Below are 26767 nucleotides of genomic sequence, written 5' to 3'. Positions count from 1 at the left end.
GCTTTTTCTCTCACTCACACATTTTTGCTATGGAAGTCTTGCCTCCACTGGACATTTTAAAACAGGAGCTGGGTGGCCTTCCTACACCCAGTATTAGAGTCTAGAAACATCTGGGAAGCTAAGAGTGAAATAGCTTCCTTCCCTTTCTTGTCCCTGCCCTCCTGTCCATAGCTGGTCTTCCACCAGTTTTGAAGTACAGCTTTACAAAAGAAGATAAAGCTTTCTGAAGAGAATAGCAGAAGTACGCCTATTATAATAGCAGTTGTCAAATGATGAAGAAATTCAGTCTCCTTTAACTTAAGAAACAATCATCCAAAGTGAGTCAGTATGGCGTACTGGATAGAATGATGGACTAGGACTCAGGAGACCTGGGCTCAATCCCTGTTTAGCCAGGGAAATTCATGTGTGGGGTTGATGGGTTCAGTGGTGAAACGACTCTTTAAATATCTTGCATACATTGAAAATGCGATTAGGCTCACTATATGTTGAGTGTCCCTTGGTGGTACATAAGAACAACAGCAATCATTCAGCTGAAGCTGCTGCCCTCAGCTGTGGTCTCTTTTTGCCTAATGTGCCAACTAAATATAATCTTCAGTTTTTTCTAATATGGGGATTGCCCTGTTTTTTAAATACATACTTTGAAGTGAAACATGATACCTCAAGCTGTTTCTACACATTTGTGGTCTCCATCTTGGAACTTTAATGTAATTACAAATCCTGCAGCTTCAGCCTCAAGCCAGGATGATTTTTGGATTTTTCCATTTCTCCCTCACCTTGGCTCTGCCGGATGAAGGGTCCTGCAGAACATGAAAGCTCACCTTTTGACAGTGTTTTAATGTCCAATAAAGGTAGTACCAACTCCTGATTTTTTTTCATCTGTTTTGTATCATTTGTCTCAGTGCAATGATCTCAGCATTTGAACAATTTTTAGAGGCAGTACTCATAACCGTTCAGTTCAGTTGTGCTTCAAGACATTCTTAGGTTGTGCCAGCAGGTGTCATTGCAGAGATGAACAACAGGCTGGGGACTGGATTTAATGAGAGAGAGAGAGAGAGAGAGAGAGAGAGGCAGGCAAGGCCTGACGCTGCAGATACCAGCTACCAGACCAAACAGAACAGTATAGTGTGCATTTGTAAAATATTAAATGTCAGTTTGTTGGTGGGAGCAATTTCCATCTGGATCATGGCATGCAGGGAAGGAAGGGGAGCACCACGCTGTGATACCGCGAAAACCACTCCCACTCCACAAAGCTTTGGTGCCCAGGAAACAAGCTCGCATTATTGCAAATGAAAATAATGGTGGTGTGTGGGGGGGGGGGTATACTCCATAGAAAAAAACAGGCATTATGAGCAGTTTCTAAAGTAACTGTTCTGCTTGGCTCTGTTTCTCATGAGCTTTTACTCACTGAAAATGGTGAGGTTTGAGCCTATGAAGGTGCCTGTGAGCTCAGCAGCAAGTGAAATCGACCAGTAGTTCCGCAAACCTTTGCATCAATATAGCCCGCCCTGTGAATTCAGCACAAATTCATAAACACTTAAAACTAAGGATTGCAAAACTGGAAATGATTGGTGTTTCTTCCCATGAGAGGCTCAGGAGGTGGGGTTCTGAATTTTGTATATTCCAATTAGAAGCTGTACTCATCAGTCAGAGGTTGTGCTGTCTTTCACCATCTAGGGACTCAAGCTTTGTAGAGCCATAATGCTGGTTTTGTTGGGGAGGGATTCATGGATTAATTCCAGTGAAGACCCTGTGCCGAGTCCTAGTTTCAAACCTGATTCATGAACAATGCTTCATGTCAACATTTCTAAGCAGAGAAACAAACCGACAGAAATCCAGCATACATACTCTATAGCACTCTGCTATTGTTATTACCGTGATGATAATTTTTCTGCTGCTAAGGAGGTAGTCACTGGTATCTTGTCTTTGTAAAATTGAGAGAGATGTATTGTCTGGTTTCACTTAATTTTGGAGAATGCTCAGGAAGAGTGGCAGGGGCCTAATTTGGCCAGGGCCGTACTCAGTAATTTCCCTACCATGCAGTTAGTCCAGACCTGATTAAAATGTGCCCTCAATAGAGGTTACTCTGAGCAATATGCTTGCTGTGGTCTGACATCTTGTGGGCTGCCAAAACAAAACAAAACAAGCTTTATTGCTGCTAGCCTTTTATTTCTTTAGCCTGGACTCCAGACCAATTTCATCCTTTCTAAATAGGACTGATAAAAATTTGCTGTGATGTTTGAAATGAAGCTTTATTATAAAACGGAGTGCTAAGATATTGAGAGGTGAAGCTCCATGTTACACAAAAGTGCCTGTCCTTCCTTGTTTGTTGCTTTAAATGACCACTAAATTGGAACTTCACCATGACAGTTTGAGTAGAGGGGGTGAGCTCATCCCCCCCCACAAATAAATCTATTCAGCCCTCCCAGAACACTGGCCATGGCGTAAAACTGGCTCATTAGGAGTGTGGGAAAGGGAAAGAATCAAACCCCCTCATCTCTGCTGTGGCCCCAGTACAGACTGAGACTCTTGGTGAGTGCTGTAGCAAGCGACATAAAACAGCACACATCTTTGTACACGCAAAGATACATTTAATGTAACATGACTTGTGACTTGGTTTTCATCTTGAGCTTGTGCCCCCCCCACCCAGCATTGGATGAACTCCCATCAATCCTAGCCAGCACAGCCAATGATGAGACATGATGGGAGCTGCAGCTGAGCAAAATTGAAGGCCACAAGAGCCCCAAACCTGACCTAGGTTCAGGAAATTTAGTGAATGCAGTGTTAGCTTTCACAAAGGTATTACAGAACACTGGATGTGGGAATGCAGTGGTTTGAAAGAGAGATGGGCCATTTTATAATGGCTACAGGGAGCTTGGTATATGGCAACACCAACAGTACTGGGGTATTGGGTGGTTTCTTTCTGTATAGGGCAGACCAAAGGTCAAAAGGTGTGGCCATCACACAATCCTGGTGCTCCAGTGAATATAAATTGCTCCGTATCTGTCAGGCCACCTCCCATAACTTTCCTTATTACAGCTTTGTTGTGCAGAGAGGGCAAAGTCGAATTTACAGCCATATACCAAGCAACAACACAGCTCCTTCCCTGATCATCGCCTGTGACCGGCAGAGAAGGGCTCCATGATCGGTTTAGAGCAAGACGTATCATCACAAAAATTAGAAGGTAACCATTTTATTACTGAGATCTCCAAGTTCACTGTTATCCCAGATCTGCTAGTTTATGAATCTTTCAGCAGCAGCCAAGCTCAGGGTGAAAGAGTGTTTACTTCATTCCATTATTTTAAGAGTAAGCAAATTCTTCATGAAGTAGAATGGCATGGTGCAGTGAGGAAAATTCAGTGGAGAGGAAAAGGTTGAAAAACAAATAATGTGGGAAGGGATTCTCTGGAGTTAGAATTTTCAAGGAATTGGGGCTCGAAATGATGTACAGTATGAATAACAAAACATATAACCAAAACACAAATACCACTGCCACTCCAATCATTTGAACTGTGGGCCAAACTGTATCTTACAGATGGCCCTTATTAGATGCTAAAGTTGTTTACATCCAGAAAACCAATCACAGAAACACATTCTTTCATAAATCATACCCTGATGCAGGGTGGATTTTATCCTAGTGGTAAAGCACATTTACTCTACATACAAGGTCCCAAGTTCTGTGCCTATTATCTAAAAGATCACCTAAGGAAATGGGAAAAGTCCAGAAAGTCAACCACCCTGGAAATGATGACAAAGGCTGAGTAAATATAAGATTTGACATCTGTGTTATTTCTATGCAAAGATCAGAGGTATAGATGATAAAACTGGAGCTGGTGATGAAGCAAAACATAGATGAAAAAGAAATACATCTATGAATTTTGTGAAGATTTTGTGGAGATACATACAATGGAAACAAGACGGCAAAATCATCAGGTGGTGACATTTTGTGTTTTTTTTCTCAGTGCTGCTTTCTTTCCTTTCCTCTTTTATTTTTCTTCTATTCTGCCTTCCACCTTTTTTGACATACTATTTTGCTGTGTGTTTCGACATTGTGAATGGGTTTAGGTGGCTAGTTGGATGGATGTAATAAAGTATCTAGTTCAGGAACCAAAGTTTTAAAACTATCTGTCTTTTCTTTATCCAAAGCGACAATGCAGGCCTTTAAATAATCTAAAACTGGAATCCAATTAGTAGTCCCAGCTGGAGTAGACTCATTGAATAAGTGGGATTTATTTGCATTAAGTGATTATTTGCCATTTAGCAGCTGATGTAATGGAGCTAAACTAGTTGGGACTACCAAATGGATTGTGGTCTAATTATAAATATGTTTACAATATATCTCATGATGACTTCTGTACTATGATCTCTCTCTCTTACACACACACATATCTCTAAAATATTTGATGGAATGGACATGAACGTACAGCTGTCTAGAATTATAATGAGTGTATTATCAATGAGCTTCTGAACGTCAGAAGAGAGTGGATTCCTTTGGGTTGTAGGGATGGTATATACCTTAGGTAGTCCAGGTATCTCCTAAAAATCATTGCATGATATGACAATACTTCGTTTGCCACAGTAAACTGGTCTTCCGGCTATAGTCTTCATTGCTTATGATTTCTAGAATGTTCTATTTCTACATCATATTTCTAATATTCTCTTCGACTCATTTTGCCAAACTCATTGGCTATTACCAGCATGATATTAGTATTTGAAATCTTCACCCTCATGATTAATGCCATTTTAAATTTTCTGTTTATGAAGATACTATAACATATGGACATTACCTCAACAGCTGTTTGTTCTTCATTACTATTGACTAATACTCACTAGAGTTGAGTATTAACATTGGTTTAATTAGGTAGGGCTTAAGCTATCACATTCACCCAGTGGTGCCCCGCTTGGCGACGATAATCTGTTCCAGCAAAATCTCTGTAGAGCGAAATCGTCATCAAGCGAAATAAAAAACCCCACTGAAATGCATTGAAAACTGGTCAATGCGTTCCAATGAGGGAAATACCTCACCATCCAGCGAATATCCTCCATAGGGCGGCCATTTATAGGGGCCTGTATAGCGAAGAATCCATCCTGAACACAGTGGGGAGCCATTTTGAAAACCCGATGATCAGCTGTTTTTGATCGTCGTTAAGCAAAAAATCGGTTCCTGAAGCAGGGAATCGATCGTTGTCAAACGAAAATCGCCCATAGAATCATCATTTTGCGATCACAATAGCAGCAATGGTATCAACAGCTTCATGTGTGAAAATATATATATTCACCCATGAAGCTGTTGATACAACATATATATATGTTGATATAACATATATATTAACATTGATTTATATATATTAACAATTATATATATTTGTTAATATATATATAATAAATATATATAGAAAATATTTTTTATTTATTTATTTATTTATTTATTTATTTATTTATTTATTGGACTTATATACCGCCTCATATCGCTACAAGCACTCTCCGGGCGGTTTACAATTTTTAATTATACAGGCTACACATTGCCCCCCCAGCAAGCTGGGTACTCATTTTACCGACCTCGGAAGGATGGAAGGCTGAGTCAACCTTGAGCCGATATAAGTAGCAGTGGTATCAACAGCTTCACACACACACACACACCACTGCTACTTATATATTTGCCACTATTACCTATATATTTGCTATATATATTTGTTACATATATAGTTAGGCATCCTTCAGTCTTGAAAGACTATGGTAACGTGATCTGTATGGAGGACTTGGAACACCGTCTAGTGTGGCTGAGGAGGCCAATTCGAGAGTGACAATCCCTTCCGCACTGAAGACAAATCCAATCTGTCCCCTGTCCAGCTCCCTGGTTTTGCTGCTTTTGTGACTTCCTCTTTGCCTCAGCCTGCTGGACAAGGGTCTCTTCAAATTGGGAGAGGCCGTGATGCAGTGTCTGCCTCCAGGCTGAACGCTCAGATGTCAAGGTTTCCCATCTGTTGTGGTCTATTCCTAAGGCCTTCAGATCCCGCTTGCAGATGTCCTTGTATCACAGCTGTGGTCTCCCTCTGGGCTGATTTCCCTGCACTAATTCTCCATACAGGAGATCCTTTGGAATCCGACCATCAGCCATTCTCACGACGTGCCCGAGCCAACGTACACGTCGCTGTTTCAGTAATGTATTCGTGCTGAAAATTCCAGCTCGTTCTAGGACTACTCTGTTTGGGACTTTGTCCTGCCAGGTGATACCAAAAATCCGTCGGAGGCAATGCATATGGAACTTGTTCCGCTTCCTCTCCTGCCGTGCACAAAGGGTCCAGGACTCACTGCAGTACAGGAGTGTGCTTAGGACACAGGCTCTATAGACCTGGATCTTTGTATGTGTCGTCAGCTTCTTATTGAACCATAATCTCTTTGTGAGTCTAGAGAACATGGTGGCTGCTTTGCCAATGCGTTTATCCAGCTCGACATCCAGAGAGAGGGTGTCAGAGATGGTTGAGCCAAGGTACACAAAGTCATGAACAACCTCCAATTCTTGTGTAGAGATGGTAATAGAAGGAGGTGAGTCCACACCCTGGCCCATGACGTGTTTTCTTCAGGCTGATTGTTAGTCCAAAGTCTTGGCAGGCCTTGCTGAAACGATTCATGAGTTGTTGGAGGTCTTCAGCAGAGTGGGCAACAATGGCTGCATCATCTGCGAAGAGGAAGTCCCGCATGCATTTCAGTTGGACTTTGGTCTTCGCTCTCAATCTAGAGAGATTGAAGAGCTTTCCGTCTGATCTAGTCCGGAGGTAGACACCCTCGGTTGCAGTTCCAAAGGCATGCTTCAGCATGACAGCAAAAAAGATCCCAAAAAGTGTTGGTGTGAGGACACAGCCCTGTTTCACTCCGCTTCGGATGTCAAAGGGGTCTGATGTTGAGCCGTCAAAAACTATAGTGCCTTTCATTCCCTCATGGAAAGATCTGATGATGTTTAGGAGATGAGGTGGACATCCAATCTTGGGAAGTATTTTAAAAAGGCCATCCCTGCTAACGAGATCAAATGCTTTTGTAAGGTCTATGAAGGCCACTAAGAGTGGCTGTTGTTGTTCCCTGCATTTCTCCTGGAGCTGTCAGAGGGAGAATACCATGTCAGTGGTGGATATGCGAAGCTGGAGTGTCCTCTCCAGAGCACGAAACCTGGGTGAAATAATATGGAGGATAGGCTGTTACCCAAGCAGCAAATCCCCCCTCTCCACGTCGCTGAAATAGTCCAGTGGAAAGGCAAGAGCCAGTACAACTGGTTCCAGTGACGTCGCAGGAGTTGGCGGAATGACATAAACTGCCTCCGGGACTCCGGCTCCGGATTACATATACTGTATAATTGTTAATATATATAAACCAATGTTAATATATATAATTGCCATTGGCAGTATATAGACATTAGATTAGATTATATTTGAGTTTTTTGTTGCATTTATAGCTGTATTTTGCCCAAAAGAAGTGAAAGATAATGTATATGGTCTCCTCCTACTTTTTAATCATTCCAATAACCTTAGGAGGTTAGGCTGAAAGATGGCAAGTGGCCCAACATCACTTAGTGATCTTCATATCTGAGTAGGGATAGAATTTATTAAGTGGGAAATATTAAAACTATTGAAGTGACCAATGTTAAATTCAAGTGAAAACTAAAATATATTAACTATAGCTTTGTTCTATATCAAACAGATAAAGTGAGGACAAATATTGTGATTAGTACCCAGTGAAGCTCTTCATAGCAGCAATGGAGGGACGAGATAACATAAGGTGAGGAAAAAGGAATATCTCTAGAAATTTCTCAGACTTCTACATTTCAGACTAATATGTTTGTTTGCTTTCTCCACAGTGAAACTGGGAGCAGCTTCAACAGAGTCAATAGTATGTCAAGGCCCAGTGGAAAGTCCATTTACTGTAAGAACAGCTCATTTTTCCTTTTGTCATTCCACATGTCCAGTTTATTAAGCTCTAAGCCTTTCCATGATTTACATTACAGGTATATGCCCTTTGGAGAAAGATATTTCTGGCCGTTTTAAAACTTTTTTTATACAGAGCTGTGGACAATGATGATGTTATAGAAATCAGCAACAATAATATACAACCTCCTCTTTTTTCCCCTTCTGAGAGCTTTTATTCTAGAGAATAGGGACAGAGAAAACCCTTGTAGTTCCACCCCATCCTCTTTTTCTCACAGCAGTATTATAAACCTCTGCACCACAGTAATGTACTTCAGTAGAATATGCCTACAAAGTTCCTTGATGTTTTCTTTTCCATGCACCAGAAGACAGTCATGATAATCATTAAAATGGGCATAAAAGTTGTCTGTCACAGCTATGTAAGATCACTTCTCTCTAGTTCCCAAATAACAAGAACGGCAATCAACCCCCAGGAAGTCACCCTAGTCTAGGCAACAAACACTCACGTTTGAATAAGGAACTCATGCCTTATTTCAATTACCTAGCCCACAAACCTGTACTTATATTGTTGCCAGCTCCTCTTTTTTTTTTTTTTTTTGAAAAAAATTACATACTACAATTCCTGAAATCCCCTAGGCAGCTGGGATTTGTCTGAAAAAAATAACTTTACCAAAGTATGGGGGTTTTTTTTGGGGGGGGGGTGTTGCCATAGGCCACCTTATAAGGTTGTCTTCCGAATGAATAATTGAAGCCTAAATTAGAGAACTATGCAATCCCCAATTGTTGTATATTTCATATGAGAATAAGAATGGTATTTTGTCTTCAAATGCTTATACTGTACATCTTTAAGGATTCTCACACATCTGCCAACAATAAATAAATTTGTTCTTTTTTTTCCCATCTGGTCTCTCTTGCTCTCACAGGCCAGCGGAGGCAATACTCTGAGGCTGTGTTAAAAGATCAGCATGAATTCCAGCACCGTGTGGAGGTAAGAGAAACCTGAGGAGCCACAGAAAGTTTCATTCCATTGGGTTTAATCAAAGTAAATGGATGTATATGACCCAAAGGGCAGAATTAAATTAGCCTTAAAAATAAAAAATGTGCCCTAATTTACAACCCCTTCAACTTAAAATTGATCTTGCTGAGTTTCCTTCATCAAATAACCAACTGGGGTGGGTGGTGGGGAAAGTTGATTGTTCTGCTGCTGAAATCAAGTAATGTTGATAGTTCTCATGAAGACCCATACTGTCTAATAAACATTAGCAGAATAATCATATTTCCACCATCAAAGAGCAGAGACATGATTTAGGAGGGCTTCTAGGTCTGAGAAATCAGAGTTGTACATGAAGACTGTACTTATTAGCACAGTGCCAAAAATTTATCCTGAGAGAATAGCAACAATTCTCATTCAGGGTGGTAGAAAATAAATATAAATACTTTTTTGAAAAGGATATTACAGGCGATATGTTAATGAAATTCTAATCAAGGGATTGAAAGGCCATTTGCACACAGCTATGGAAACTCACAGGGAGATGTGGAACGGGTAAAACCATTCCTTACATATCTCACTTATCTTGAAAGTCCTATTGGGAACCAGACATTTGAAAGAGAGCCTATTCCTATATAAACCTGCCCAATCAATAAGATCTTCCAGGGAGGCCCTCTTCTGTGTCCCGCAGTCAAGAACAGTTCATTATGTGGAGACATGGGGGCGTTATTTGCCACAGCAACCCAACTAAGTAATGCCCTCCCCTTGGAGGCTCCGTCAGTCCCAGTATTGGCATAATTTCAATGTGAGGTCAAGACCTACTTATTATAGTCTTTGAGGGTTGAAAATCATGACCTGCACAGATTTTAGTGCTTTGTTTTTTATGTTTGAGTGTTTTGATTTTGTGTTGTTTAATTTTAAATTGTTTTAAATATTTTATGTTTTAAAATTGTTTTATACAGTTTTGTAATCTGTTCTGAGATCCTATATAGGGCAGACAATAAATGAGGAAGGGAGGGAGGGACGGAGGAAGGAAGGATGGATGGATGGATGGATGGATGGATGGATGGATGGATGGATGGATGGATGGATGGATGGATGGATGGATGGATGGATGGATAAAGGTCATTGCAAGTATGTTCCAACTTGATGGGCCATCTGTGTAGTTCAGCCCAACACACCAGAGCAGAGAATACAGTTCTATGCATTACTTTTAAATCCCTCTCATAAGACCTTTGAGTTTTTCTGATGACCTGTTACTTGACTTGAACCCTCATGTCTGTCCCTTAGCACCTTCTGACTTGCCACACTGATGGCAAAGAAATTATCAATGCAGATAACTGTATTGATCGACTCAAGATTATGGATGCCCAAGGCCAGGTGTGGGGACAAGACATGTTTTTACAGGTGAAGGATCACAAGCTGCTGCTAACAGATATTGAGGCAGAGGTAAGCAGAACTCTTTTGTCCTATTTTGCACCATACTTACACCAGTGGAGCGACAAACTTCAGTGAGTAGCTAGACATACATCTTCTTTGGACAGAAGCTGGAACCTACATCGAAAACCACCATAAGATAAAAATGAAACGTCTGCAGAAGGGCTATAGCCCAGTGGCAGTGTCTGCTTTGTATGCAGAAGGTCCTAAGCAATCCCTGGTACCTCCAAGTAGTGGTTAGGAAGCATTCCTGCCTGAAACCATGGAGAAAGCAGCTAATGTTGACAATACTAAACCAGGTGGCTCAATGGTATGGCCCATTATAAGGCAGGCCTTGGCTTCCTCATAGTGTTGTTATCAAAATGGGATAAAAGATCCTAGCTGTTTGCAAAGAATTCTCCCATTGCATCCCTGTTTTCTCCCTCAAAGCTATGGTAGCCAGGATTCTTTGCTAGAGATATGTCCCCAACCATGGCCCATTTAGCTGCTAAATGCTATACCTTGATTTCTTCTTTTGCCTACACAGGAAGAGCTGGACTGCTACCCACTGGAATGCATCCAGGACTGTGCTTACATTCTTGACAGCTGCATCTATAACTCCATCTTGGCCATCACCGTGAAAGAGATTAACCTACGCAGGACTAGTATCCTCCTCTTTCAATGCGAGCAGATTGGAGTGAGCAGCTTTGTGGAAGATTTGTAGTCAAACCACGTGCTAACATTCAGTGCTAACTCTTTTGAACAGCAGTTGTAGTGGATCCCAGTTGTGGTCGTGTTGCATAGAATGGGAGTTCAGTTCCCCCCTCCCATGCCACAGTCCTGACTCCAACCAGTTTTTCTCCTGTGACAAATAATAACTGATGAGTTGTTACTTAAGCAATAACAAGAATAAGTTATTACTTAAGAATAAATTACTTAAGTAATAACCTATTCACCAAGATTGGTGAGGAGGGGGTGAACTCACTCTCATTGGTCTCAATTCTAATTAGCCCTCTAGCTGATGCTATTTGGAAGACATTTAATACAAGCACAAATTCATTTAATATGTAATTTGGTCTTGATCTGGAGGAGGGCAGAGAAGAGAGGGGGGGTGAAAGGGAAGAGAAATCTGAGGAAGCTGTTGTATAGTTTTGACCTCCAACGTCTATTCAGATATATGTGTTCTGCATTCTACATTGCTGTGAGTTAAGAAGACATCTGTAGAATGTTATATCCTGGGGATAATAAAGCTATTCAGGGCAAAACACTGCATAAAAATGATCATAGGAACTGAAAATGCTGCCTGTACAGCTTAGGGCCAGATGTATGCCAGATGTACCTGAAACTGAGAATATAAGAAAGGCTGTACAGAGTAATTTTGGTAGATTTGGATAAACAATAAAAGAAACTGGTATGACTGTGGCATTTTTTTTTCCTACCCAGGCTGCATTGCTGAAGACCAAACTGGAGAAAGCCATCAGGGAGTGGAGAGATGAACGGCAGAACCATGACTTGCTCAGGTAGCAGGATAATTAAGGACTTGCAATACTGAGAAATAAACCTTTCTCCTTCCGAGATCTGTTAGATTTAAATCATATACAGTGATTCCTGGTGCAAAACATTTGGCACTAGTGTGAGTTTTTATACAGTACCTTAAAATCCCAAGCAGATCTCATTTTGGATGCCAAACATGGAAGAGCACATATTGCTCCTGTGTAGGATCTTATCCAGGGGTGGGCAAAAAGTGGCCTTCCAATGGCTTTTGAACTATTAACTCTTATTGGAGCTCATCATTGGCTATGCTGACTTGTCTTAAAAGCATTTGGAAAGCTACACGTGATCTAAATAAAGACAAAGCCTTAGGTTTTAGATCTGCCCCTTCCTTGCTTGAAATGTGGACCTAGATGTGACATTGTTCTCTTCCATCTCCACAAGTGTTCCCTAATAATTTTGTTTGAAGGAAGCTCCATCATCACCAAGCTTTCACAGCATCTTTGTATGGAAAAAAAATGAAGCATGATAATTTTTAATGCAAATTTTCTTAATTCCCCGGTCAGGAGCAACCTGGAAAATATGTTGTACCAGCAGAGCAAGGCATCAGGTAAAGGTAGACCACCAGGAATTCCCCCGGGCAGAAAGACATCTGGGCTGGAGCATACTCCTCCTCCATCACAAGCACCTGAGCAGCTGCTGGGGCAGCATCCTTGGAAAACTGGGCCAGTCTCCATGGACCATGATGCTGGTGATCTTACAATCCATTTTGTATTACAGTGCAACACTGCTGTCTCATACTATCATGAATCAAGAAAGGAGTGAAAACTGACTCAACCCAGCGCTTCTGAGAACCAAGATGGCTACAGAATTTGGCAAAGTTTCTTTTTTTGAACTTGTGCCCCCAGAATACTTCAGTTAGTTTTCCTAATGGCCATGCTAGCTGGAGGATACTGGGAGACATAATTTAAAAAAAAAACATTGTTAATCTTTGGATGGCCTGCATGTACAAACACTGGGCTGAAGGCTGGATCCTGCAGCAGCACTGCTTGTACGGGCATGCTGAGAATTGGCATAGAGGTGGATTTCGTGACAAATGTGGCCTTAGAGTGGAAGGAAGGACTTCCTTGGCACTTGCTTTGGGGGGCAGATGTCCCCATTGACAGATGAACCTTCCTGTTACTTAGTCAAGGGTGCCTCCTTGCTGTCTCTCCATGCAACCAAAAAGGGCTTTTGCAGGAACAGAATGTGCATAGCATCACTGTGCTCATCATAGAGAATAGACTTTGGGGGATATTTTCCAAGTACACTTTAAAATGTGTTCTTGGCAAGTGGCTGACCTTGTGAAGATTGCTTATAATTGTGCCAGTGGCAATGCTGCAGAATGTCTACATTGTGTACTTAAGTCTTGTGAATTCTGTTAGAGGACCAAAATGTTCCCCACTCCACCCTATCAGGTGCACAAGGATAAATTAATTCCAAATAGCTCTGGCCTCCAATATATTTGGGCAAGCCATAAGGGAAAGTTCATACATGCATAATCATCATTCCATGACTGTAGCATCAAGCAATGGCCTGCAATATTTGAAACAGAACTATAAATGATAGAAGGAACTTGAATCTCACATTACTACAAAAACAATACCCTATCTTAACAGTGCAATCCCCATCTTCAGTTGTAAACCACCAAGTGAGAAGTCACTGAGTGATGTACATTCATCACCTGATGACTTATTTAGATGATGAGCAATCCAGGGTGCTGTTTTGTCTCCTCTCATGCATAAGCCAGTTTCCAAAGTACATACTAGATTTGTCCATATAAGAAACTACAGGCAATGCATTGTCACTGAAAAGTAAATAAAGCTGGAGAATGGACGCCTGCTTTTACTCAGTGACAGGGTTGGGGAAACTTCTGCAGTTCACATTGTTGTTGGACTACAGCCTGTCATCCTGACCATTTGCCATGCTGGCTGGTGCTAATCGGAAATGGAACTCCCCCCCACATCTAAAGCACCACTTCAACAGTTCTCCCCTTCCAATGTATAACATTGCTTGGTAGCAGTAGAGAAAGATGGGGATTGCAACTGAAGAAGATAAGTGCAACCTTTTGTTGCCAACAAAAAATGGTTACTGAGATGGCCAAAATAGCCTCCACCTATCTCTGCCACAACCACTGCTTTTGGGTCCCTCTATGGAATCAGAACCAACTGGGCATCCAACCCAGGGGCAGAGAATGTAAATGCAAATTCCTGCTTTTGTGGCCCACCTATTATTGATCTAGGGGCTTTGATCATTCTAGACATTGAACCACGACTTGACCAGTGGCAGCAGAACAGTGCACTAGTGTGGGATAATCCTGGCCTTCCTCCGATGATACAGGATCTGGACAGAGACACTGTAAGTACTTTAGCTCATTTCTTGGATAGCAACTCCAATAGCTCCAAAAGCCCTTTCTGTGATGTTTCTGGACTAGAGGGACTTGGACTGAGACAGACTGGCCTTTGAATAAGCTGGGCAAGAAGGCTGAATGGCCTAAGAAAAGTTTTTGATTGAGTCATACATTTGGCTGCTTTGCACAACATCAGAGGGCATGTGAGGAGAGGCATGGAAGCCAATTGGAGGAGGTAGTAAAGAACTAGGGAAGTTAGCTTGACAAATAAGAAAGCCTACAAGGACTGCTGTAACTTCAGAGGCAACTTCTGAAATCAAAACAATCATAAGCAATGTACAAAAAAAAAACCCAAACCTTTGTACAGATAATTTGCCTCCTGCCAAATATGTTTCCCCTCTTTCTGAATCTGAAAGTAAATGGAACAGCTCATTGGTATAATGCTAAGGGTGTCTGCAGAAGTACTTCACTGCTGCAAAATGGGGAATAAAGTCTCTTAATGATATCTATGAATTGTTGACCTGACTGTAGTTTGTATATGTGTACTTCAATGAGACACCAAGTTTAGGATGAGCGGAAGCAAACAACTCTTTGTTTCGTTCCCCACCACCACACACAGTACCGTTCTATAAAAATATGCAGCCACCAATGCAATGGCAGGTTTAGCTCCTGTTCATGTTCCTTCCCTGAGTGCAGGAGGTCCTGAATCATGTCTTGAATGACATTGAGATCTTCGTGGGAAAGCTGGAAAATGCCACAGCCTCCTTGAATGACAAAAAGAAAAAATTAAAAAAGAAGAAAAATCAGGACAAGGGTGAGTAAGGATGTCAAAGGGGCAATCACGAGTTTCTAAACAAAAGCCTATTTGGAAAATAGTGTCCGCCTCTCAGATTGTCCGGAGCAAGATCCTGTGAATGAAGGGACAATGTAGGAGAAGACATAGCAGAACCAGTTCGCCATGTAGCAGTCCAGAAAGGACATTTCTGAGCAGAGTACCAACTAGGTCTTGCAAGCAACCTGTGTAAGGTTCTGGGATTTGTATAAGCAGTTGGTGTAGATATTGTAGGTTCTGCCTTTTTTACAGCTTCATGAGCCAGTTGCTAGATTACATACTGACTTATCCATGCTTCAGAACACTAATTGGACCAGCTACTGGGTAGGCAACCTCTTTGTTCCAGACAGACTCAGAGTGATAAGCCAGATTTCTGGTTAATTAATTAAACAGGAAGAATTTGTGCACTTGTAAAGAATCAGAGTTTTTAAGCAGAGATGATATTCTTGTTATTAGAGACATTCTAGGCCCAGTCAGGTGAAGTTCAAAGCATTTGGAAAATGGCATTTGAAATAATAAAATGGCCTTACTACGGTGGTGGGGGGGGGCACATGAATCATTAAGCAGAATGAGGAAGTCAACTCAGGCAGCTGATTGTGGGTATCATGAAAGTTCCTGAAATTGTTGGTTTTTAAATGTTGACCATAATGTTTTTATCAGCAGAGAAGGGGAGACATTTTTACAAGCTTTTCTTTCCTATGAACCAAAATAACATGGTTTGCATCAAGTGCCAGGCATCATGATGGGGGGCAGGGGATGGATTTTCAGGCCACAAAACCAAACCACGAGAAGGACACTTTTGAGACTCCTTGTGGAACCTTGATTGGGGTATTATTATGCACTGGAAAGGTATACCCTGATTTTTTTTAAAAAAGTGTATCACTACATGGCTGCAGCTGTTTGTCTATCTGACCTTCTTCAGGTATTTTCCCTGGAAAAAAATCTTTGTTGTCAATATCTGTCCTACTAGTTTTGAAGATGGCCTGAACCTTTTTTCTTTTTTAAGGCTAGTTTTTAAGTCTTTTTTCTTTTTCAAGTGTACTCTAAAGTAGGCTGTCTTTCAGGGGTTATTTGTAAGATAGATGCAAGCCCAAAGCTACTAGAGGTACCTAATAAATTATTAATCAGGTTCATTTTAGCTCCATTTAATTCTGATGTCTGTAATTGTTACAGCTAGTATTAAGTTAATCAGGAAGCAATTAAAGTTTTTGCAGTAAATTTGATATGTATTACATTTTTTCTGAAGACCTGACTGAACAATGAAAACAGGTATCTGAAGTGTATATTGTGGGAATATTGGGAAAAAAATATAGTACACACAAGGTAAATGATTTGTACTGTACTTGAAAGCCTGAGCAATCAGCAAGATTATGCAATGAAGTTGTTGTTGTTGTTGTTGTTGTTGTTGTTGTTGTTGTTGTTGTTGTTGTTATTATTATTATTATTATTATTATTATTATTATTATTATTATTATTATTATTATTATATTACCTCCTCCACAACTAGTTAAAAAGTATGAGTCTTTGGATTTAAGATGGCTTTGCCTGTGGAAGTGATCAGGATTAAAGTTTTCAAATAATGTATTTCAATTACTTTAGCTTAACTGGTTTGTAAATGAGATTCTAAATTGTGTAACACTGTGTTTTTCTGGACTTTATGCTTAGCCTTATGGATTAGTCCAGAATTTCTCAGGCTGAGGGTTGTGCTCTATGTCTCTAGCATCCTTTTTGTCTTATCTTCTGGAAGATCTGGCTAACATCTAGTTATCTCTCTGGTTCTGCAGTGCCTTCAAAACCTGAGTTTGAGGATTGTTTCCAGAAGATTAAATACGGTTTCAATTTGCTGGTAAATCTACAGTCTGTGTGTCCTTGGCAGAATTTTCTTCAGCACCAACAGAGTTGGCTGCATTTCCTAGGAGAAAGACTTCTCTTCCTAGTCTCCATAGCAAAGAGTATCTAGGGTAGCAACACAAAGAAACCCTTTATGCCCATCTGTAACCGTTCATTGCTCATGAAGAATTTATTTGGGAAATATTTTGTCCCATCTCATAATTATGAGAGTGGAGTTAGGATTGTGGGGACAGAGGAGAGGAATGGACAAAACATAAAGTTTGGCATGTATGTTGAGTGGCTATATGTAGTTAGATGGACAATCTGATCTTATGTGTAGCTTAAATGTAGCTTACCCCTGTTCTTCAGGCAGAAATTATCAGCAAAGTCACTCACACTAATTAAGATTCAATACACAATGCTGCTGGCAGGCACTGTCCACAGAACTTCCCTTTAAAATTGCAGTGTAAAGGGCCAAACTGGGAAAAGATGCTGTTCTTGCCATTAGCAAAGGCATGAATAGTTTTTTAAAAAGGTAAACAACAGCCATACGGTGCAGGTAGGGGAGAAGGATGATCTAGATCATGGTTCTGTTGTACAGGCCAGAGGAGTTTTAACCCTTTGCCTCCACAGCAGTCTTTGCATCTGCTGTTTGCACTGGAAGAAAAACAGCTATTTGTGCTACTAGATTTTTCCCCCTCCCATGCAAAAGGATAGCGCAGGGAGTCTGACATTGGCTGGGGCTGTAGCAGAGGGCAAAAATCAAAGTCTCCTAACCATCCTTTGCCGATGGCTACGATTTACTTTTTAAAAACTTCCCACACCATTTGTAACTGCGTAAATGGCATCTCAACTCATCTAGTTTTATAACCAATTATATCTGAATGGCATGGCTTCATTTCTTCCACAGCTGGTCAGGCTGCAGTTTCCATCATTATGCTGGTGGGCTATCTCAACCTTTCCTCTCTGCTTGATTCCCCCCCCTCCATTTAAATTTCTCCTCTCTTGCGGGAGTTAAGAATGGCAGGAAAAGAGCCATTTTTTGACCTAAGGGGATGGAAAGGCAACAGAAGGGTTAAAATGCTTCTTTCACCTTATTTTATATATGAACCACCAAACCATCATTCAAACTGAATGCACCTCTTATCTCAACATCCTAGTTATTCTGGTTGGAAGGGAGATGAAGGTTTACAAAATTAGGCTCGGTCCATGCTCTCATGGGAGCGGTGCAGATGGACAATGCAAGGTCACTGTATATCCCTTGCTTGTCGGCTAATCTCTTATCTCAGACATAAGTAATAAAGACATATGATTCTGGGGTGGTTTGTTTCTCCCACCTGCAGCCTGTGCATAGATTACAAACTTGAAGGGCTATGAACAGCAAGGATTGCTTGTCATTTTTCCCCCTCTCCCCCAGGGGAAACTTGAAGACACCATGCAGCAACCCACAGCTCCTGAAATGGTTCGCCTGGTTTTTTCCACTCTCTCCATTGTGAGTATTCTAGGCAGCAAGGGCTCCTGATCATTTCTAATGAACATAAACCTTTTTGACTTAAATGTTGATTAATTATCAGAGGAAAGTTGAGAGAAAGAAAGCATGTAGTTCCTTTCCCCACATCACTGTGTGCCTTTAATATTCTGATACATCACTGAAAAATGTTTCCCAGTCCCGAGTCTGGGCAATGTCATATAGGTCCACTTCTAATGTGGATAACCCTGTTGTCATCCAGAGCTTGGGAATGTTCCTATTAAGACTACATCTACACATGTAACTTTAGACCGCTGACTATGCTAGCTAGATTTTCTGGCAGTTATAGTCCAGAAAAGTAACTTTATGAATCTCTGATGTCACCCAATATTGTTGTGTACACACTGGGAGATGAGAACACTGAAAAGATGGCTCCAAAAGAAATTCCTCAGACCACAGAATCCCTAGAAAGAAAGAAGAGATCTGTAGTGTTGTCTTTAGTCACCTCTCCATCAAACTAAACAAACACTGGTGCCAGAAAGTTAAGTGTTTGTCCCCAGGCGTATAACTAGGAGCTGTTGTTTGGCCTATCCTTTCAACCTTGTGTAGCTTAACTATAGACTTAACCAGAGGCTTGACTGTAACTAGGAGGACTGAAAAGGTTGTTGGTTTCCATAGTTGTGATGTGCTTATTATTCTGTAGGTTTTGGCCAATTGTCCCTGGGCCAACCTGGCTTCTACAGTAGTCTCACCTTTGCTGAGTCCTGCAGGTATTGACCTGCTGAAGCGCTCTTTGAATCATAAAGAACAAGTTATTTGGAGAAGCTTGGGAGCTGCCTGGAATCTAACCAGGTAATGACAATAACCAAAGACAAGGCAATGGTGAAAATGTTATTGGAGAATTATACAAAAAGCGTAACATTTAGCAGTGAATGGTGGCTGGTTAAGAAATCTGCATAGGTATTAACTGCTGCACACCGGGTCACACAAGTCAGTATGCAACAGATACTGCCTAAGGTTGATAACTTGTATCAATTTGCTACTAAATTTTATGCCTTTTGCATAATTGTGTAACAGGATTTTGGCCAGTGTGTGTAAGTTAGCTCTGACAGGAAATGGACTACATGCCAGTTCTGTGCCACACTGTAGCAGGAGCCTCAATGCCCTATTTGCAATACTTCTGTGAGGCAGGATTGCCCCAGATATTTTGCATGTCACAGACAAAGATTGAAACCATTCCTCCTCCTTGCACAGAAGCCAATTGCAGTGGCAAATGAATCTTCAATGCAAGTGGTAAAAGAACATCTTTAACCATACCTTAATTCAGGAGGCAAGCTTGAGATGCACAAGACAAGCCACTTGGCACTCAGATATATACTTGGCTGCTGCCTCAATCTCCCTGCTGGTAGGACCAGCCCTGCTGTGAGGCTACTTCAGAAATTTCAGGAAGTTCTTTTCTTCCCTTGCAGAGCAGAGTATCCAGAGGGACAATCCATCCCTCCTTACAATCCCAAGTTCTCAGACGGATGGGTGCTGCCTATGCCTACTCAGAGGCAAAGCTCCGTGGACTCAGATAAGGTGAGTTTTTCTTTAAAAAATAAGCAAGCATAAGCAAAGTACTGTATAGTTAGAAACCCCAGTGTATAATAGATCACCATAGTATAAACTGGTTTACAGATTAAAACCCTTGTATAGCAAAGCATTTCTGAGCAGAGGAGGTAAAAAAAACCCCAAAAGACTCTATTAGGAAAGCAGTGGAATCAGCTGCTGGTGAGTTCTGAATTAGAAATTTAAGACAAGCGAAAGAAAAGAAAAGGGCACCCCTCATTACCCTTTCCTGTCTCCTCCTACTTATGGGAGGAGGTTTTCTGTTTTATTTTAATTCTTTTTGTAAATGATGCAATGCATCTGTGCTGCCCTAATAGAGTCTATTTTTCCCCCAAAAATTCCTGTCCCTCTGCAGAAGAGCAGAGGAAATGTTTAATTTGCCAGTATCTTGAACTGGCCCTCTGTTTAAGCCACTTCATGATACGGCAAATGACAGCTACAAGGCTTGCTTTGATTCATTTCCACTGATTGCACATGCTGGAAATGAACCAAAAGAGAGTGATCCTATCTGCACCAAAAAAGTAGAAGCCCCTGATAGGTGCGAAGAAACAAACAGTTAGGATCGCTCTGAGAATGAGCTGGTTTGCTCTTGTGTCATGTGATTGTCAGAAAAATGAGCAAAGCAACCCATCCTAGCAGCAGATCAAACAGTCGGCTAAATGCCTGTCTGGTCTCACTGTAGATCAACTTTGAATCACTGGCCTTGACTTCATAATAGGTTTTTGAATATCCAATGTGTGTTATCATTCTTCTCACAGGCCCGCAATGGAATGAAAAATAGCTTCTCAGAGAGGTATGTCCTTTTGCTACAGTACTCCTGTAAGAATGACACTTATAGCCATGAAAACATGTAAATTCTGTTGAATTCAACAGCAGGAAAAAATGTGAAAAAAAATACAAGAAAACATGCAATAGAATTGGGATATCACTCTGCATACAGATTCCTTTAAGCCACAAATTTTGATTACACTTGCATAAACAAGAACTAAAGATGTCTGCTGGTTTTGCCTGAGAAAATATTGTAGTGTCTGTAGCAGAGTGCTGTTGGAACCACTCTTGTACATACCTTCACAGCATCCTCTATGTGATGACTCTGAAAGAAAATTGAGAATTGTACTGTCTAGATTTCCCCAAAGTATCAAGCCTCAATTCTGGGTCTGTGAAGTGCTTTGGATATCAACCTGCAGAAGACCCATTCACCATGGCTCATATTTAGGGATTTTTTCAAGTCATGTGCAAAATATCAGATAGAACAAAGGCTGAGAGCTGTTGCCTTGAAGGATTTCCAAAAAAGTGGCCGTGTTAGTCTGTCTCAGCATACTGGCAAAATTCAAAGAGCCAGCAGGGAGGGAGAGGAGAGAGAGAAAAGAAAAAGAGAGGAAGAGTGAATAGTGGGGGCAGGAGAGAAATATGGTGACACTTTAAAGACTTAACAGATTTATATCAGTGTGAGCTTTTGTGGATGAAGAAGTAGATTTTCTTCCATGAAAGCTCTCAAAGAAATAAATCTGTTAAAGTACCACAGTATTTTGCCTTTCTCTTTTTCTCTCCCCCCCACTTTAATATTGCAAGCAGGTCTTAAAGAATGTTCCCTCGGAATGTAAAACAACATGGCATTCCTCTACTCTTTTTCTCCTCCTCTACATACTGATCTCATCTTCTTTTCAGGGCATCGGATTGTCCCCAACTCATGCAAGCCATTTATGAGTTCCATGCAAGAAATTCCAAGGAGCTTACTGTGACCAAAGGAGATCTGCTAGAGGTAAGATGGAACTTTTCCATAGACTCTCCTCCTGGTAAGCTGAGCACTCCTTACAATCAACTAAAACGAAAAAAGGGGAAAAGGACAAATTTTAAACACTCTTTTTTGGCCAAGATGTTACAAAACATATGTTGGTTACAAGACAAACTCCAAAGCCAATACTCTAAGGATATTGTTATTAGACCAATTAAAAAAGGCACAAGATCCCTTGCGCAAGCTTTCAAAATAAGTATATAACTTCTGCATTTTGAAGAACCTGGATCCCTAATTTAGCCATTTTAGCAGTGGCACCCTTCCCTGGAAGAAGATTATTTCATACCACCTATATTGGAGTTTTTATCTCTGAGGGTTTATCCTTCCAAATCCAAGATAAAACCATGTAGATAGGGTTCTATTGACTTTGTTTGTCTACAGTAATCCAGTCTTGACAGCACAGAAACTGCTTAAGTCTCCTATCCCTTCCTATACAAGGCCTTTGGACTTTACACCATATAGAGATGGCATTGGGTTGTTGCATTTCAAAAAGGAGATTCAGCGTTTATTGCTTTTGAATTACCTTTCTGGTTTCAGCAAAACTAGGACCCATGCAGAGTGCCTGCATTTCCTTCCCTATTGTATCATTAAACAGCAGGTCAATGTCTTTGTTCTAATATCAAGCTTTCCCCACCCCACTCAATATTTTATAATGTTATGCCCAACAATTTGTCTGCCTTAAAAGCTTGTGTAGAGAAATTTGTGCCTTTTAGTTGTCTTAATAGATTTGTATGCAACCCTTTCTTAAGCTCTGTAAAAATAAAAGACCTTCCAAAGAACTTACTCCATTGCTGAACCACTAGCGACTCTTTTCCTTTTGCCATGCATCGTGAAATTTGACAGTCAAGTTGGACAGTTTCAGCTTGGACTAACGTATCTCCTTCTTCCTGGCTATATTCCAACCTCATTAGTACTTCAAGTCTGATTCCTGGCATAGCCATTCATAGAATCCAGTGGTACTTTGCAAATCAGTTAGCTGTAGCATATCACAAATCACTTCCCTTCTTCTTCTTCTTTTTTAAGGTGTTGGACCAGCGGAAAAAATGGTGGCTTGCTAGAAATTCTGCAGGGGAAGAGGGTTACATTCCTAACAATATTCTGGAGCCTGTGGATCACAAGGCATTTAAAGGAGACAACATGGAGCAAGTAGGAACAATTCTTTTACGTGTCCAATGGCATGGCAGAGGCTCAACAAATAAGATGCTAGGAGCTTGTAGAATGCTTTCCTTGTATAATATATAAGCATGTCCATAGGAAGCCTTCATTGATAAATACAATTTAATGCACAATGTTCCAAAGAATCTGTGGGTATCTCTGTGCATAGATTATGCTTTCTTCCTCTTGCAAATCCTCAGCCACATCAATAGGAAACCAGCCCACCAAATGACTCCCTGCATGTAGATTGTGAATGGACAAAACTACATGTATTTGCTTGCTTTTCATTGCACTACAATGTTTCAGTCATTTACTAGGAATATCTGGGAGTTGTGGAGGGTTAGCACTTGACCACAATCTCCTTTCCAGCATCTGAGGTTTTAGAGACATTTTCCCTAAGCCTAAGGGCTAGAAACCTGATTGGGCTAGTGAATGAATGCCAAAATTCTCAGCCTATTGAATTGTTTGTGTTAAATTCTGGAATGACACAAAGCTCTTATTAAGAAAATCAGAAATATTGGATGAGCAACACTTTCAAGCCTTTCAATATGAGAAATATCTAACTACAGTATTAAAGAATCATTTCAGACTTCATAGTTTCCAGAGCAAAGATTTCCTGAACTTGGGTCTTGTTAATTGAAAGCTAGAAGAGAACAATCTAATTGCTGAAGTTTACAAACAATCAGATGCACAGAATTTGCAGCTTTGGCTGACTGTATAGAAGGATGACTCACTCTTTATTCTCCTTTACCACGAAACCTATATGTCCTGTTGTTTCTGCATTCAGATCTCAAGAAGCTTCCCTGACCTCCATCCCAATTCTTCACCTGCAGAGGTCACAGTCTGGCTCAGGACAAAAGGCTTCTCCAAGATGTAGGTGATACATTAATAACTATTAATTATATTGATATCTAATTGTTATCCCAAGACACCATACCCAGACAATAACTCTGCCTTCTATTCATCCTGGATTATATACTGGTTAATTCACAATTTCATGTACTTCCACCAAAGACAGAGATTTAAGCCTGTATAAAATCCCCATCTAAAGTGAGAATATTAACGAAGTGTGATCAGAACTTGGAAAAGTTCCATTTTTAGACTGCCACACCAAGCTTTTCCCTCCCCACAGTATAGCTACTAAGCCTGATAGAAGGGCCCACTGTGACTGCAGTTGGTGTGCATTTTCAGGTTTAAAGATTCTCTGGTTATTTCTCCATTGGAGGAAAAACCATGTATCTATAACACAATTATAGCAATTTGATACCACTGTAACTATCACAGTGTGATCCTACAGAATCTTGGAATTTGTAGTTGGGAGGATACTTAAAATCCTCTACAGCAAAGAATTCTAAGTACCTCATCACAGTACAGATCACAGAGTTCTGTAAGAAGGAGCCATGGCAATTACAGTGGTATCAGATTGCAATAGCTTTGTAGTGTGGAGTCAACTGAAGAACAGGGGGGAATGTTGCCCCTTACATAGATACCATTCTTATATGCCCTATCAGAATGGTGTTTGGCATACATTTAAAAAAACAAAACAAAAAAACCAGACACCCCATAGAAAGATAACATATATACTCAGGGCAAACAAATATGTATGTCTGCTTTTGCTTTTCTTGCAGTTTTTTTTCTGCACCCGAAGAACATGGCAGAATAATACAAGCAGATCCAAACACAGAATATTTGCCTTATATTCAGCCCCTTGGTCCATTTAGAGCAATGTTACTAACACCAATTGACAGCATGGCTTTCAAGAAAGATTTTATTTTTTTTACCTAGCCCTACCTCGAGATTCCTGGTAGTCTCTGCCAGTTTCCCACCCAAATACCAACCAGGCCTTGACTCTGCTTAGCTAATACGAGATAGGATTCATTACATTATGGTGGATTTTGATTAAGGGATAGTGATGGAGAATAGAAAGGGACTGTAGGGGGGAAAACATCCCTGGTCCAACTCTTTCTTCATCTTTCAACAGCGCTGTTAAATCCCTTGGTGTCCTCAATGGGCAGCAGCTTCTGTCAATGAGCCAGGAAGAGCTAAAAACAGTCTGCCAGGAAGAAGGGCACAGAATTTCTCTCATGCTTGCAGCAGTCAAGGCATCACTGCAGGTAGCATGGTTTCCAAAACTAACAAATCTGCTTATCTCACTGTTTGTTTTTGTGACTAAAAATGTACTAGAGGGGACATTTTGACTGAATAAGATGCCACATTGCCAGTGTACACTTACATGGGGTATCCAGCAGAGCTTCAGTTTCTCAGTGACACAAATGAATGCAGAAACAGCAAGGTAGTAAACCTGAATGAGTTATTGCACTGGTTTAAATCATGTGGCTACATACCGGGGGCGGGGGGGGGATGTTAGTTTTTTCAATCCACAACAGACTACTGTGTGAGAAAATATGAGCCCCCTACCTTACGTCTACACTCCTAACTTTATGGGGCCTACCATTAAGCTGTTTTTATGGACAGATCCTGTACATCACAGGTTCTGTCCATAAAAATAGCTTAATGGTAAGCCCCATAAAGTTAGGAGTGTAGACAAAGGATAAGGATATGTAGTGAAGATGTTCACTCTCAAACATTCATACCTTTGGAAAAGTGATTGGCAACTTATAACCCTCCATACGTTGTTGGATTGAACATCATATCATGCCTTTGCAGTGGTTGATGTTTAGGGGAATCACAGTTCAGCCTCTAGAAGGCCCCAGGTTGCTCACTTGAAGTTTCTTTCTCTTCTTTGTGTGCACCTCTATTATAATACCTCCCAAATTGTTGACTAGTGTAAGCAAAGTGCCAACAGCATCTCAATTTGGATTCATATTCTGTTTGTGTATGAAACCTAGCAGGTGGCCTTCAGTATGTGCCTATTACCAACCCTAAACATTACAGCACTGCTAACAGGACAAATGAGGACAATCCCATTCCTGATCTTTACCTTCATGTCTGTAGTGCAATTTCATCCTGCATACTGATATTTCTCTCTCCTTCCTTCCCTTAACAGTAAGTTATCCAGAATAGCCTTCAGCTATTTTCAGCCATTCTATGGTTTGCATCTAAGATACCATCTCTGCAACAAGTAATGACTCTCATATTCATTGCCGTTCAAGAACATATCCTCATTATGCATGGTTATCCTTAGGTGGCACATACATACACATATAGCTGTAATGGTTAATAAACAGTAAAAGTTGGTGCCAGCAAGAGATACTGTTGCTGTTGTTATTCTAAGTTATCTATAGTTTAAAGTTATGTAACATTTTACAGCTATAGAGATTGTGTTATCAATCTTCCAAGACTTAACAAAAGTGGTAGGTAGCAAACACTATTCTTCACTGAAACAGAATCAATCCTACTTGAGTTCAAATTCAACAATTTAATGGAATATCCTTTTGTTTTCTTAAACAATGTTGACTTTCAATTCTCTGTTGTCAGTACCCCTGTAGTTTTGTATCTAATAAAGACTTTTAAGATCCCCAAAGATACCTTTGTGTTTAATATAACAGAGTACTGTAATCTCTTTAGCACCATTTCAGGACACTGGTGAAACAGTGTTTCACAGATGACAGCTGCTCTTCTCTCAAGAAAGACAAGGGAACACACTCCGCAAGTAAATTTACTCAATAAATAGAATCCTTCCAAGGCCATCAGCCTCTATTTCAGGAGCTGGGGAAATGTCACCCTGCTGATGATGTTGGAGAGCAGCTCCCACCACCTCTACCCAACATAGCTAATAGTGAGGGAAGCAGGGTTTTAACAATAGCCGGAGGGTCACATTTGGACCACAATGGTCTGTCTAGAGAGTGGAGGAAAATCCCCATTTTAGAAAATAAATACACATGACAATTCAAAAGGCTCTTTCAGATGCTCTGATTCAAT

General features: G+C 40.7%; 1 protein-coding gene across 1 annotated transcript; it reads left to right on the top strand.

Annotated features, from left to right (window-relative positions):
- The first annotated feature begins 3042 nt into the window (after nt 1-3042).
- On the top strand, nt 3043-26369 carry EPS8L3 (EPS8 signaling adaptor L3). Its single transcript, XM_072997487.2, has 20 exons — nt 3043-3181; nt 7690-7767; nt 7847-7911; nt 8837-8901; nt 10192-10350; nt 10865-11014; nt 11761-11837; nt 12375-12559; nt 14108-14205; nt 14894-15011; nt 16814-16875; nt 18277-18351; nt 19031-19179; nt 19797-19905; nt 20694-20728; nt 21604-21697; nt 22754-22876; nt 23673-23758; nt 24867-24999; nt 25893-26369. The coding sequence occupies exons 2-20, from the start codon at nt 7745-7747 to the stop codon at nt 25893-25895; spliced, it is 1809 nt and encodes a 602-aa protein (XP_072853588.2). The 5' UTR covers nt 3043-3181; nt 7690-7744; the 3' UTR covers nt 25896-26369.
- The last annotated feature ends 398 nt before the right edge of the window (nt 26370-26767 follow it).

Source organism: Pogona vitticeps, chromosome 4, assembly GCF_051106095.1.
Source record: "Pogona vitticeps strain Pit_001003342236 chromosome 4, PviZW2.1, whole genome shotgun sequence".
Taxonomy (NCBI): Eukaryota; Metazoa; Chordata; class Lepidosauria; order Squamata; family Agamidae; genus Pogona; species Pogona vitticeps.
The sequence above is the reverse complement of the archived record's forward strand: the minus strand, read 5'-3'. Positions and strand labels throughout refer to the sequence as shown.

Coding starts and splice junctions, on each gene's coding strand:
- EPS8L3 (XM_072997487.2), top strand. CDS start 7,745: ATGGAGGGACGAGATAACATAAG. Junction 12,560..14,107: donor CTCCATGGACCATGATGCTG/GTGATCTTACAA, acceptor TGATCATTCTAG/ACATTGAACCACGACTTGAC. Junction 22,877..23,672: donor AAGGAGACAACATGGAGCAA/GTAGGAACAATT, acceptor TTCTGCATTCAG/ATCTCAAGAAGCTTCCCTGA.